General features: G+C 41.7%; 1 protein-coding gene across 1 annotated transcript; it reads left to right on the forward strand.

Moving 5' to 3' along the window:
• The first annotated feature begins 3,520 nt into the window (after positions 1-3,520).
• On the forward strand, positions 3,521-13,117 carry meox2a (mesenchyme homeobox 2a). Its single transcript, XM_075466201.1, has 3 exons — positions 3,521-4,448; positions 8,366-8,538; positions 11,469-13,117. The coding sequence occupies exons 1-3, from the start codon at positions 3,887-3,889 to the stop codon at positions 11,685-11,687; spliced, it is 954 nt and encodes a 317-aa protein (XP_075322316.1). The 5' UTR covers positions 3,521-3,886; the 3' UTR covers positions 11,688-13,117.
• Positions 13,118-14,066: the final 949 nt, after the last annotated feature.

Genomic DNA, 14,066 nt, shown 5'->3' on the forward strand with positions numbered 1-14,066 from the left:
CACAATGTAGTCTCATGGGGCCACTTTCTGCTCGAAATAGGACCAGACAAGCATGTGAAAATGCATTTACATCATCATGATGGATCCTTTCACTGAACCCAAACTGATTACTTCAATATCCAAGTTAACAGCTCATTAAATCGACGACGTGAACAACAGGTTGTACTTTCCATATTATAAATGCTGTATTGACTCAATCTTCCTATTCCACACACAAACACACTCACACGCTGGGAGATTTTGACTCGTGTAGCCTACAGGACGAGGACTTACTGAAAACACCCACGCCATAGGCCATCGGTGCTGTGTGACCAGCAACAGGATTGAAAACATGTGTGCATTAATACCTGCTCAGGGCCCAGAGCAAATATATAGCCTGGACTAACCTGCTAATAGCCTTAATTTGTAAGATAAACAGTAGAAGAGTTTGACACTCACTCACCTAAGGTGCTTTTCCTCTGCTGCACTGCCTCTGCTGCCTTTGGAGGCTTTAGAGGGACTGGGGGGGGGTGACAGCGGCAAAGTTACTGCCTGCCTCCGCCATGCTATCTGTTAAAGTAATTTTCTCTCAAAGAGGAATTAATTTCCTTTCTCAGGCAGCCCACAGAGTCTGTGGCACAGCCTGTGTCGTCCAACTGGATCCCCAGAGTGTGGAGTTATTGTGACTGCTTCCCCGTAAAAGCTGGCAGAGCCTCGACATGTCTGAAAAAGCTATAAATTCAATATTTGTTTTATCTATTATTTGAGCTTAATTTGTAATGTATACGCCTTTGATTTACACTACGGTAAGCAGACGGTACTACTGGCAGGGTCGCTTTTGTTGCTTTTATAGTTTCAGAAAATCATAAGGAGGGGAATGTATGTGTTACATTATTTCATATTTATTTTAAGTAAGATGATGTATGTATGTGTATATGGATATCAGATACGTCGGTAAATATACACACATTTATCTTGATAACTGTGAGGTGTGAAAATAATGCTGAACTCTGAAAAAGTAAACACTTTTAATGGCATAAAATAGGTCAATTATCCCTCATTAAATCACATTCCTACAAGTGCAGATCGGGTAGATCATCTTTGAACTTCTGTTATGGTTGTCTCTCTAACAGCATTTATATCCACAGGATTTACAGTTTATGAATGTGTTGAATATTGTTTTTTCTAAATTCTATTTTAATCTGTTTATTCCAGTGATACTGTAGCTCTGCACATCAACAGATCGTAAGAATAAGAGACATCAGCAACACACTCCCAGCTGTTTACTGGCTTTCATTCCTATTCAATGCAAGGAAATTACGTTTTTTTATGGCCGGGCTGATTTAGTGAGACACTGACATTAGGGTCAACAAAGTGTGATACGAGTGTTTAATGCATTTGAAAGGTCGTAGGCAGTTGAAATTTTTCATTTATATAAACTCCAGGGATTTCCAGGACTTTCCTTTTGGTCATACTTGAGTCTACAGGCTTTAATAAATGTCCAAATAATTTAGAACAATGTGATAAATCGTTGCAGTCGAGCCAGTTTTATCTGTGGAGCAGATATACACACAACAAATGTTGAATAAGTGCAGGAGAAACAGAAACATAAGAAATCTGAAACAGAGCAGCTAAAAATGTAAAAATAATAACAATAATAATAATAGTTAACACGATAAACATAAAAGACAAAAAGGAGTTCTGATGTGAAAACTCAAATTTAGATAAATCGAAAAAAACATCAATATTTTTTTATCTATTTCAAGTCAGTGATCTGGACCATAGGAGAGCATACATAACTTTGGGCTAATTAATACTGTTTGTAACCAGCAGTTTTTTTATTTATATTTATCACTTATCCATCAGGATAAGTGAATTATGTTATTTTCAAACAACTGCTATTTTTATATTAGTGTCTTTGCCCATTTTTAGGTCTAACAAGTCGCAGTTTAGATGTAATAAAAAGCAAATTCTAAGGTGTTAAAAGCTGGTTTGTGATACAGAAAAACATGCAATCTAAAGTAAGAGAAAAATCTGGTTTCTTTACATTTGATTTCCAATAAGCGAACCGAGAAGAAAAGACAGGATGGAATACTGATGGCGAGACTGATCAAAAACAAAAAGGAGGTTGAAATCAGTTTGCAAAAGCCATCTTTTTAACATCAGTTTAACAGATTTGGGAGGGAGCTGAAAAAGAGGTGGCGTCATTCATCAGAAATAATCAAATCTAAGTGTCATCGGCATAAGAAAGACTTTATCTTTTCTGAAAATCAATCCAAGAGGTAGCTTATTGAGTGAAAACGGAACTGGACCTGATATGGACCCGTGGTCGCAGGTCACAGGAGCTGACTTAGAGGAGTAATCGCCAATGTTTAAAAGAAACAGATATGTCTGTCAGATAAGACCGTAACCAATTTAGAGCAGCGCCTCGAATACAGACGCTCTACTCAAGGCGAAGTATAAAAGTGTCATGACCCACGATATCAAAAGCAGCTGTGCGATCAAACAATACAAGGACTACAGAGACACTGTCGTGTCAGCAATGAGCAAAGGATCATAAAATAGTCCTAAAGGGGCTGCGATTCAATTCAGAATCAGATTTAAAAATGTTGAAAGAACGCTTTCCACTTTCTCCATTAGTGCAGATGAATAAGGCAGGGCAGGGTAGACATGCATGTATAACTATAACAGGCTTGGGTTCAACAAAAATGTTGTGTTGGCATCCACAACTGTTATTCTTCAGATTGTGTTGGTTATCTGCAGTCATTTTTAAGTCATCAATAATTTAAGGCAGCTTTCTTAAACAAAAGCAGGTCTTTGACTTTAAAGCAAAATGGCCAAAATTGAATCAGTATTCGTGCGTTGATTGATTCAATGATGTGTTTCATTTTCGAAAGAGATAAACACCAAAAAAAAAAACAAGTCGACTTTTTTTAATATTAAATTTAACTGTGCTTACAGTATTTTTTAAGGGAGGGAGGAAATTTATGACAAAGCTCTCCCTTTGAGTTAACATTTTATATTTCTATTAAATCAGATTATATACATTCCCAGTCCAGCTGGAGCTCTCAACATCACAGGAGCAGACAAACAACAGGCAAAGGAAACCATTAATGGCAGCAACAAGTATCTTTGTCTGCTTCCACAAGAGTAACAGTATTTCAGGAGGTCAAGACGGACAAAGACAGGGTGACATGCTGAGTTAACCCTTGACACCTCTCCCCCCTCGATCTCTCCACAGCTCCTACTTCCCCTCATACGACCTCCCTTCCCCTCAGCCCCACCCATGAACCATTAAGGCTGTTTTCTTGAAGGAAAAAAAAAAAAAAAAGATGGCCACCAGAGGTCAGATCCAAGTCCAAAATAAATTGCCTTCTTTCCTGAGGCTCAGCCATTTTAATAGTACAGATTTATTGTGCTGTGCTTTTTGGAGAGTGATCATATGTATGTGGTCAGTAGCGCGTATGCAGTCTATGACCCAGCCTCCCTCTCACGTTACACCCTATTTATAACATCCCCTCCACCGGCTCCCCTCGTTCTGCAGTTCCTAGGAACCTCCTTGTGCTTCCAGCCTCGAGCTCCAGTCCCCTGTTTCTCCTGACATCCGAGAGGCTCTGCTGCAGCTTTCCTGGGCTAACTGTTTATCCTGTACAGCCTGACGACCGGCCGCATGCTCCGGATTACCACAGGACGCCCATTTCAAAGCACATTTTGCTTTCTGTTCTGACTATCTGATTTTTTAAATTTTTTTTCCAAACTGAAGGGAAAAGTTTTGGGAAAGTCAAGGGAAAACAGAGAAGCATCTTGGATATGTGCTTGTGATCTTTTTGTTTTTTGGCTGATTTAGTAACTTTACTCCTTTCTCTTGCCCGTCTCACCTTTACTGGAGGGCCGTGTGTGCGTACACATGATGGATCACACACTGTTCGGCTGCCTGCGGAGCCCCCATGCCCAGGCACAGGCCCTGCATCCCGCCTTCACCCAGTCTCCCCTGACGCTTCACGGACGCTCGGATCACGTCTCCTACCCTGACCTGGCCTCGTCATCGTCTTCCTCCTCCACCTCCTCACCTTCGCCCTGCATCATCTCCAGCTACCCGGGGGATGACAGCCTGTTTCCCGGGCAGCACCACCACCACCCCCACCGTGGTCACCTGCCCTCCCAGCAGCATCACCACCCACCTCAGCACCATGCGTCCTGGCATATCCCACAGATGCCGTCACCTGGCGGCAGTGCGCGCCACAGCCTTTGCCACCCGCACTCCCACTCCCACTCATCCCATGACAATGGGCCCACGCCTGCAGACCTCGGCCACCCTGGTGCGCCCACCATGTGTGCCAGCACCCCCAGCCTGGGCAGCGGCAGCACCCCTACAGGGGCCTCCTGTGTGCCTGCAGACTTTGGCAGACAGACTCTGTCACCTGCTGAGGCCGAGAAGAGGAACGGCAAGAGGAAAAGTGACAGTTCAGGTAAGAAGAGCGGCGTGAGGAAAAAGAGGAAAACTGGAACAATTCTAGAGGCAGTGATTGTATATGTGGGAGATTTTTTTTAATCACAAATAAGCAGATTTTTTGACACAACTGAAGACTTAATGTGAAATTCTTTGGAAGATAAACACTCTCATGTAAACATCTAGTTTTTAAAAAAATTCCAAGCCGAGTTTAGGAATAATATCAACATCTGTCCACGCCACTCTGAATCTCTCAACACCACAACTGTTGGGAGTTCTGCAGCCCTGATAGAAAAACAAAAAAACTGTCTGAAAAGCAGTTTGTAGGTGTCGGCTGACACGCAGCAAGGCTGCAGGCAGCAGGCAGACCGAAGCGTGGAGCAAAGGCCACATCATAACTGTGTAGGCACATCTGATTACTGGCATGTTTAGTTTAAAAATCACATCTGGTTTGTTGCGACACTCTTCAGAGGGCAGGGAATGAGGCGCACAGTAAAGAATTAATGTCATGGACTGTAAAAGGCTACACCGGCGCCTCGTGCCGCACTAAACGCCGCGGCAGACGCAGACTTTTTCTCGTCTAAATCTTGAGGTTAAAATAAATCACAGTCGGGGGGGGGGCTGTTCTGATATAAGAGAGAAGGAAATAGAAGAAGTCAGGATGTCATATTTGATATAATTAGTGCAATGTTTGCATACGTGAGTAGACTGAAATACAAGTCCTGCTTAATCCATTTTGTAAGATATGCTTATTTGAAATTTCTTTTTTGGTAAATCATAAATTTTAAGGTCCAAAACATGACAGCTATTTGCTCTAGAACATATATATGGGACCAATAGGAGAATATAAAAGACTTACGTTCTACTCTGTAGTCACCTTTAAGTGTGCAGTGAACGCCAGTTTGGGACTTTACAAAATTTGTGACCCGCAACTTCACGTGATCTCTTAAAAGTGAGAAAGGAAAAGGAAGAAAATTATTCCAAATATGTGTAAATATATTTTTTTATCGTCGTCAATCAGGGACAGACTCCACACAAACATGAAGAGAAACAAGTTTCCGTCCACAATTTTTCATGAATCCCTGTTTTTCGGACAGAAAACACCTCCGTGATGACCTGCAGAACATTTCCAACCTGCAGTCACCACAATGATCAATCACAGCATAACAAACCACTGAGGTTGGGTCGCAGGAGCTCTCGCAGGGAACGTGATATCAGCGAGAGTTTCATGGAAATGTGTGCCTGGTGTTCTCTCTGTCCTTTTGAGGATCGCAGACCGTTCGCGCTGATCCTGCATCCTTTAAAAGGCCTCTTTGCGTTTAAATCATGCACACCTGTAACATGTAATTAGCTGTCACCTCAGATGCTGGTTGAGATGGTCTATTACCTCTGACAAGGTGTTCCTGCAGCTTACACCTAGTTCACAACACAAAAACACAACTGGAAATAATTTGTTTTATAATCTACGTCGTAACTCGTTTAACAGAAACTCGACATGTGACAGTGCGTGAGCTGAGAAATGACAGATTCCCGCAGAATGTTTTTTTCAAATGCCAAAATTACACAACACGGCGAAGCTTGATTTCCAGTTTTATTGTTTACTTTGTGGTAAACGTTGAGTCACAGGCAAATTCTCCTATTTTCTTCACTTTTTTAAAAATCTGCTTCCAAATCCCACTTCCTCTGCAACAACGAAAATGTATTACATGAGCCGTGCATTCTCACCACGCTTACACCAATCATGCTGATTATCGTGGCTAACTAGGTTGCTGACTCAGTCAGCTGTCTAAATATCAGACCGCTGCCTGTTGCATGAGATAGAGCTCTGATTAGGTTTCACCATCTGGACCAGAAACTTGAGCGAAATCTGAATTTAGATACAAAAATAATAACAAAAAAACCTGAGAACTCATTTCCATGTTACGTTTTACCCCCTTTTTCTCAAATATGAATCGTCTCAGCTTTCTGCTTCTTTTGTTTCCTCAAGCAAGGCCACAGGGTGAGCTAATGAGATGAGTCAGGGTGTCTGGTTTCAGGCTAACCTGCTCATTTTTTGTGGGCATGCTGGAGAGTTTTAGGTCTCGTAAGGGCAGGGTGTCTTAGCGGAGTTTATAGCGCTGTCAAGGGAGTGGTCGTCCTTTAAAAAGTTACCAGATTTTCTGTGTGGAACAATAAAAGGTGCTTGAAGTCTTACTTGGTCGAGCATTGTTGTAAAAAGAAAGAAGTAGTGAGGTGCCGGATGCCTCTCGCTGACACTCAGATTCTCTTTGAAGAAGCTTCAGAAAAGCTTTGCGGATGTGTTGGTTGATTTGAGTTCAATCTTTCGAGTGCAAGAAAAAAAAAGAAAAAAAAGGCAACTTTCACTAAGGGTAAAACAAGTAAAAATGAAATAAAAAATTCAGGAGACAATTTCCTTACAATATTTCTGAGAGGGTCCCTGAACTTTTCCAAGTTTATGTGGGAACCCTTAACTGCGCGCCCTGTCTGGGCGCATGTATTTTTCTCATATTATTCCTGCTTTTTTGTGGAGAGATGAAAGTTTCAGCGGGGACCTAATTGCTGTGGTGTAGTGGCTCTGTCATAAAAGCCTACCGCTCGTTTTAACTCCAGGCCTGCTGGTTTGAAGCAGCTGGCTGTGTTACACTTTTATTTCTCTTTACACAATGTCTGTGTAAACCAGAGTGAGCGGGTGAATACGTCTGAAGACGCGCTTCAATCAACCTCTCGCTGTTCTGGAGCGCTCGGTTTGAAATTACAGAGAGGCAAAGGCAGGGTCAAAGGGGAACCAGACACGAGCTGCGGGTCAAGCAACGATATGTTTCCTTTCGTGAAATCCATGTGGGATTCTTCTAGTTTATATATCTGTTTGTTTGTCCTTGGCACACAAATATAACTTTTGTAGAACAGTTTCAGTTTACCCCTCGTCTTCTCCGCAGACTCTCAAGGTAGTTATTTTGCTCTGAAACATACACTTAATTAGAAGGAAGACTCTTCATGACAGAAAAACAGAACCAACAGGGGTTCATAAGGGGAGAAACCTTAGATGAGGAGATAGTTTCTCCTCTTACGTGGCTTTACGCCTTGCACCGTCTGTGAGTCTGGCTCGGGGCTGCTGGATTATTTACATTTTGGCTCGACGCAGAGCTGGTGGATTAACACACGCTACAGAACAGGACCGCAGATGAATTAGCATGCAATTGTTGCTGCCTTCAAGTGCAATGTGCATCTGAAGTCTGTCCAACAGAGAAACCACAAAAGCTGCTCACAATAGGAAAGTTTGGAGGGGTAAATGAACCAAATGTGTTTTCTTTGGAAAGTTTGAGGAAATACCAAAACAAAAAGTATTTTTACAGAACTGAAGTGACGATGACACAAGCCTGGGATTTTTCTTTTTCTTCAGCATTCGGCCCTTATTTCTCATGTTTTTTTTTTGTTTTTTTTTAAGAGTTCTGCCTTTTCGGTGCTGAAAATGGTAATTTAATAATATTCAATGTTTTACTGATTGTCTGAAAACTTCAAAGATTATGTGAATCAAATGATAGAAAGCTGAAAAGGGAGAAAACAAAGTAGCTGCAAATAATGAGACCTAAGCTTTGCAGATTCTTTTGTTCAAGGTTCAGCAGGAGATCTCTCTAAAACTAAGACAAATTAAATCCATGCTGGCCGTATAAAAGCCAGCCTATTGTAATAGCACAGCTGCTGCAGTCAGGCACACATGTGTTGCCGCCCATGACTCCTTCCAGCCACTTAAAGTATTCATAAACAATGACTGAACAATAAAGTGTGACTGACAGCTCTCATTGCTTCCCTTACCTTGCCTCTTTTCTTTTCCCTGCTGACTTGCACCTGCCACATAACATTTTGCTTATTTTTTATTTTTGCTGCATATAAATCTGCCCTGAGTGCAACACAAACCTGTGTGGTGTTTGGTTTCAGAGTCCCAGGATGGGAATTACAAGTCAGACGTGAGCAGCAAGCCAAGGAAGGAGAGGACGGCGTTCACCAAGGAGCAAATCCGAGAGCTGGAGGCCGAGTTTGCCCACCACAACTACTTAACCAGACTAAGGCGCTACGAGATTGCCGTCAACCTCGACCTCACTGAAAGACAAGTACGTTCCTACCCACTGCTGCTTGTTTCCCCCTGGGTTCAGACATCGTCGAACCCTCTATTAGCACATTAATGCCATGTTGTGAAAACAAAAGCAGCCTCAGGACTAGGAGGAGGTTTTTGAGCTTGCTACTGTGTTTTTGTAACTTTATTGCAAGAGCTATTGTGCTCCAGATGTGGCTGTGCGACGGGACTATCATATTCCAGATGTTCCTGTCTATTCTTTCAGGCAGGCCACAGTCAAGGCGAGGAGACGGTTGAAGGAAGTGCTGTCTAGCAAGTCACTTCCTCTCTCCCACTACCTCTGCAAGTACAAATTGGTCTCTGAGCGTGGGCCGTTGACTGTAAAATGCAGACACATGAAATAAATAACAGGAGACAAATGGTTGGGAGAAGGAAGCGACGTTCAGCTTGTTGTTCTATGACACCCTTTTGGAAGCTGTAACTCACACTTAGTTGGCACCAGGTCAGTGTGATACAATGTAGATTCAATGTACAGAGCAGGCTAAAGTTTGAAATACTCGGTGTCTCAGGTAATGCCTCAGAGGCGAATCACACGATAAATAAAAGATATACAAGTTTTATAGAGTTTTCTCACAACCCAGTCTTGTGGTAAAACTCGATATAGAAATAAAATGAAAATCACTGAAGTCGACATATTGGACACAAACATGCGGTAAGCAAGTAAATGCTTATTATAGATTTATTATAAATACCTAAACCAAAAAACAGCAAGATAAAATAAAAGTGAAGTTTAAAACTGAGTCTGATAGGGGAAACACTCGGGAATCCTGTCTGACAATCGTGACTCAAGGAAAATACTGCTTCATGCCGTATAAAGTATGACTCCATTAGCCAGATCAGATCTTCAAAAATCAGATTAAACTAATAACATCAGCTCTGACTCTGCTCCATTTTGTATCAGAAGCAGAGCTTACATGGACAGACCAATAATTAATTTAATTTGCCTTCTTTTCCTGCTACCACATATAGAAAAAATATGAGTAATACAAATAACACAGATATGGATGAATTATTATTGTGTAGTTAAAAAATCAGCACGCGATAGGAATAAATAACCAGAGCTTTAATAAATAAAACTACAATTTCTTTCTTAAAAAAAACAGACCTTCGGATTAAACACCGTGTCTCAAATTGTTGTCTTACAACTAATGTTCTTCCATCAGAACCTGAACCTGAAAAACTGTTTGATTCAGGAAAAAAAATAGTGGAGTTTAATTCCTGCGGGGACAATAGATTCTGAAAATGTACAACGCTCACGGTGTAGTTTAAAGAGATTCAGATGTTTGCAAAGAGAAATCTGCCTGTCAGCTAATACAAAGGCCTGCAGGTGTGTTTTAATGGCTTTTCAAAGTAATCCGAATTCTCGCTCCCCAGTCTGAAAGCACCTGTAAACTATGCCTTGAAGATGTCAAACGCACCATAAAGTCTTTAAGTAACGCTCTGCTTTTGGTTCAAATTACAAAAGTGCAGAAACTCTGAAGAAAGCAAAACTCCCTCTAAGTCCACATCGCCACTAAGCAGAGTTTGCCACCTTAAATCCACTGTAGCCCACTCCCAGGCTACAGCAATCAATCTTTCTGTGGCTTCAGAATGTGCATAAAGTTCTTCAGCTCATGCAGCACACACCGTGTGTGACTTCAGTTATGTCTGAGAAAATATACAGCAGGAGATAGTGAGGTAAATATTGGCAGTTCCATCAGTTGGCCACGGCGCTTGATTTATGCAGCGTGAGCTGTTTGGAGAGATTTGATGGATGTTTAAATGTCTTTGTAGACTGAGAACGCTGGAACATTTTTAAAAATGGAAGCAGGGGAGCAAGACATCTTGCAAGCCATGAGTTTACACCAGATCAAATCCGTGTTGAAGTTGGCCACAAAGTAAACATCGATTTAGATCCCAAAGTTAGAATAATACATTCTATTTCAGCATTAAGAAGATTGTACTGACGCAGAAACATCCAGCCGTTAAAATGCTGTGAAACTAAATTTGTATGTCACATTCCAACCAAATTTAGCAAAACATTTAGTTTTAAACTAGATGTTTCACTTGTAAACCAAACCACACTAATTCAGAACATGTTGTGTTCTTTTAAGCCTGTCTTTTATTATCAACAGTGCGTTTCTTGGTAGGTTTTATGTTGTCAAAATAGGTGGCGTGGCCCTTTAGGGCTTCAAGGCTATGTAAGCGGGCTGGTTGAAACTTCTGAATAAGCTGCTGGTTAATGGTGAGATAGTGAGTTGGTTTTCTGCATAATATCACCAAAGGTGTAATGTCAAGCCGTGCAGGTACACTGTGGAGAGTCTCAATAGTGTGTGTGTGTGTGTGTGTGTGTGTGTCTGCACATCTTGAGAATGTAAATGTCTGGGTTGATATAGAGCCATAAATAAGTGAACCTTTGCTGCAGTTCTCGCCCCTCTCCTGTTTTCAGGGAAGGCCCCAAGGCTCGTAAAGAATCTGCGGTGATACTCAGCACGGCGTACGCCCCTGATGTTTAAGACAAACGTTTGTGCTGTCAACTAACTTCCTGAACATGTGACCGCTCGGTCCCCTCGGAATGACACTCCCCAAAAATAAACCCACCCCACCCTGTTGGACAGGGGCAGACTCGGCCTCCCGCCACCTACCCCCCTCCCATCGAGCGCATGTGTCGACACTCTGAGAGCCTCTGCTGATACTTGACGTGTAAACTGTTTTAGGCAACAGCTTAATCATCAATATGAGGGACGTAAATACGTTCGAGGCTGTTGAGTCAGGGAAAAACAGGTAGATGCAAAGTGGCAGATGGAGCGGCACATCCACACATAATTGCTGCTGTGGAAATAGCTTCCAGCGTTTAAGAGAAAGTTGCTGTCTGCTCTCTTCTTATAAGTACTGACTTTGACATGCTCTGTGTTCTTCCCCCTGTAGGTGAAGGTGTGGTTCCAAAACAGGAGGATGAAGTGGAAAAGAGTGAAAGGCGGCCAGCAGGGGGCAGCAGCTCGAGAGAAAGAACTGGTTAATGTGAAAAAGGGAACGTTGCTGCCGTCAGAGTTCTCTGGCATTGCAACGCTGCACCATTCGACGGACTCCTTAGCCAACGAGGACAGTCACGACAGCGACCAGAGCTCTGAGCACGCTCACTTATGATGCACACATGCCCGCCCCTGCCCCCTGAGCGCGGGCCCTGCTTCTGCCTCAGGACCTTCCTCAGAAGGACTGCTGTTTGCCGATTCACCATCGTCATACAACGATGCTAAATAAGTGTACAAATACAAAGGAATGACATTTGTTAGAAAATCAAGTCATCACGCAGGCTAACTATAAATTTCAAGATCTGAGCACGTGTCTGCCATTGTTTCAAAATTTCCTGGATAAATGCCAAAAAAAAGTGTGTTATAAATAGTGACATGTGATATCTTGGTTAAGGAAAGTTACTTAATATTACAGTGTATTTTGGAAATCATATTTAGTTGAACTGTTAACATTCCATGTTGTGTGTCTTGAGAGAAGCAGGCTAACGCTTTGATTTGCACTGTTGAACTTACAGTCTGCACCTCAATTGGTTTCTACTGTACAAAATGTAAATTACGGTGTAACTGACTTATTGATCCGATGAAGTGCCAGGAAAACTGATTTGCTTCTCTAATATAAATGATCTGTAAATAATTCTCAGCATTGTCTTACCTAAACAATAATTCTATACCCAGACTGTTCAGCTCATGACTTAATAAACACTGACAGCTCTTTAGCTGAAACCTTTCTGCCTGAAGATGACATTTTGCAAGTAGATCTGAAACCTGAAATAAGGATTTTATTCAATCTTTTCAGGGACTGTTGCAAATTGAATAAAACTTAACTGGTGGTTAATGGAATATCTTAAGAAAACTTTCCCCCCCCCCATTTCTTGCAACCAACCGTCCTTCTGAATTCATGGTGATGAATGTGTTGTCTACCATGTGAGGCTGAAATAAATTAAACATTGCAGAGAGTGCGGAAAGCTGGTGATGTGGGTGCATGTTAAATTCACCTTTGCCTGGGGGCAGGGTCGGGACGCCTGCCAAGACTCAAGAGAAACCACAAAGGATCGGATTCAGTTTCAAAACCCAGTTGAAAATAATTTCGTGACTTGATCTCCTCTTTCACCACGTTGTGATTGTGCATTCTAATTTGTTTAAGAGGCACCTCACACGGCATTTGAGGTTTTTAATTTTTTTCTCTCTTCCCCCACCAGTAACCCACAGAATGAATCTGATCCACATTTTCCTTACACTCCAACTGCAATTCAGTGCAGATTATGTACTGAAAAAGAGGACGCTCATATTTTCCATTTGGCTTAATTCCAAAGAATAGAAACATACTCAAATGTAAGTATTTGTCACAGACGTTTAACTCTAATTTAGCTCCTGTCACTTCCAGTCCAGCTTCTATAAAACTCCCCAATATCTTCTGCTGTGTTCAAAAGTATATTTTGCCTTAAACATTAAGTATGTACATTTAAAAGCATTTGAAAAGATATTGAGTTTGAGTCCTACTTTATAGCCTGTTGATGCTTGGTGCCAGAGAGCCTGATGTGATATAACTGAATGTAATAAATAAACAGGCTGTGGTGGCATGATTATTGAAGGACATATTTATTGGTTCATTGATCATTAGATTTAGGTTTTTGATGACTAGCTACAGGATCCACTCCCCTGCGACCCTGAATTAGATTAAGCAGGTCTAGAAATATGGATTGATGGATAACTTTAGCTTTTTTTCTAATTTCTTTTCTTTGTTTTGTGAATTTATGAGCCACAATTGCGCACCACAGGCATGCACTGAAGAGTGTCTTTGGTGGGTTTTTTTAAGAACTTTTTAATCAAGGCAAAAAATGTATATATAGATTTGACATATTTATAGAACGTCAAATCTATAATCTTGCCTTAAAAGCTAATTTTGCGTTAAAGCAATAAATTTCAGTGAACTTGCTTTAATTTTGAGACCCCAAAATTAGTCAGTTTCCTGTTGTTAGCTGACAGAAGCGGCACCCGGTGTGGTCTTCTGCTGCTGCAGCCCATCTTCTTCAAGGTTCCACGTGTTGTGCGTTCAGAGATGCTATTCTGCATTCCTTGGTTGGAACGAGTGCTTATTTGAGTTACTGTTGCCTTCCTATCATCTCGGACCATCCCATTCTCCTCTGACCTCTCACATCAACAAAGCTTTTTAGTCCACACAACTGCCGCTCACTGGATATTTGCTCTTTAAACCCTGGAGACGGTTGTGTGTGAAAATCCCAGCAGATCAGCAGTTTCTGAAAAACTCAGAGCAGCCCGTCTGGCACCAACAACCATGCCACGTTCAAAGTCACTTAAATCCCCTTTCTGCCCCATTCTGATGATCTGTTTAAACTTCAGCACGTTGTCAGGACCACCTCTACATGCATAAATGCATTGAGTTTGCGGCCGATCAGCTGTTTGTGTTAATAAGCACTTGAACAGGTGTATCTAATAAAGTGGCCGGTGAGTGTACAGTTATAATAAACCCAAC

The sequence above is a fragment of the Odontesthes bonariensis genome, chromosome 5 (genome assembly GCF_027942865.1).
Source record: "Odontesthes bonariensis isolate fOdoBon6 chromosome 5, fOdoBon6.hap1, whole genome shotgun sequence".
In the NCBI taxonomy this organism is placed as follows: Eukaryota; Metazoa; Chordata; class Actinopteri; order Atheriniformes; family Atherinopsidae; genus Odontesthes; species Odontesthes bonariensis.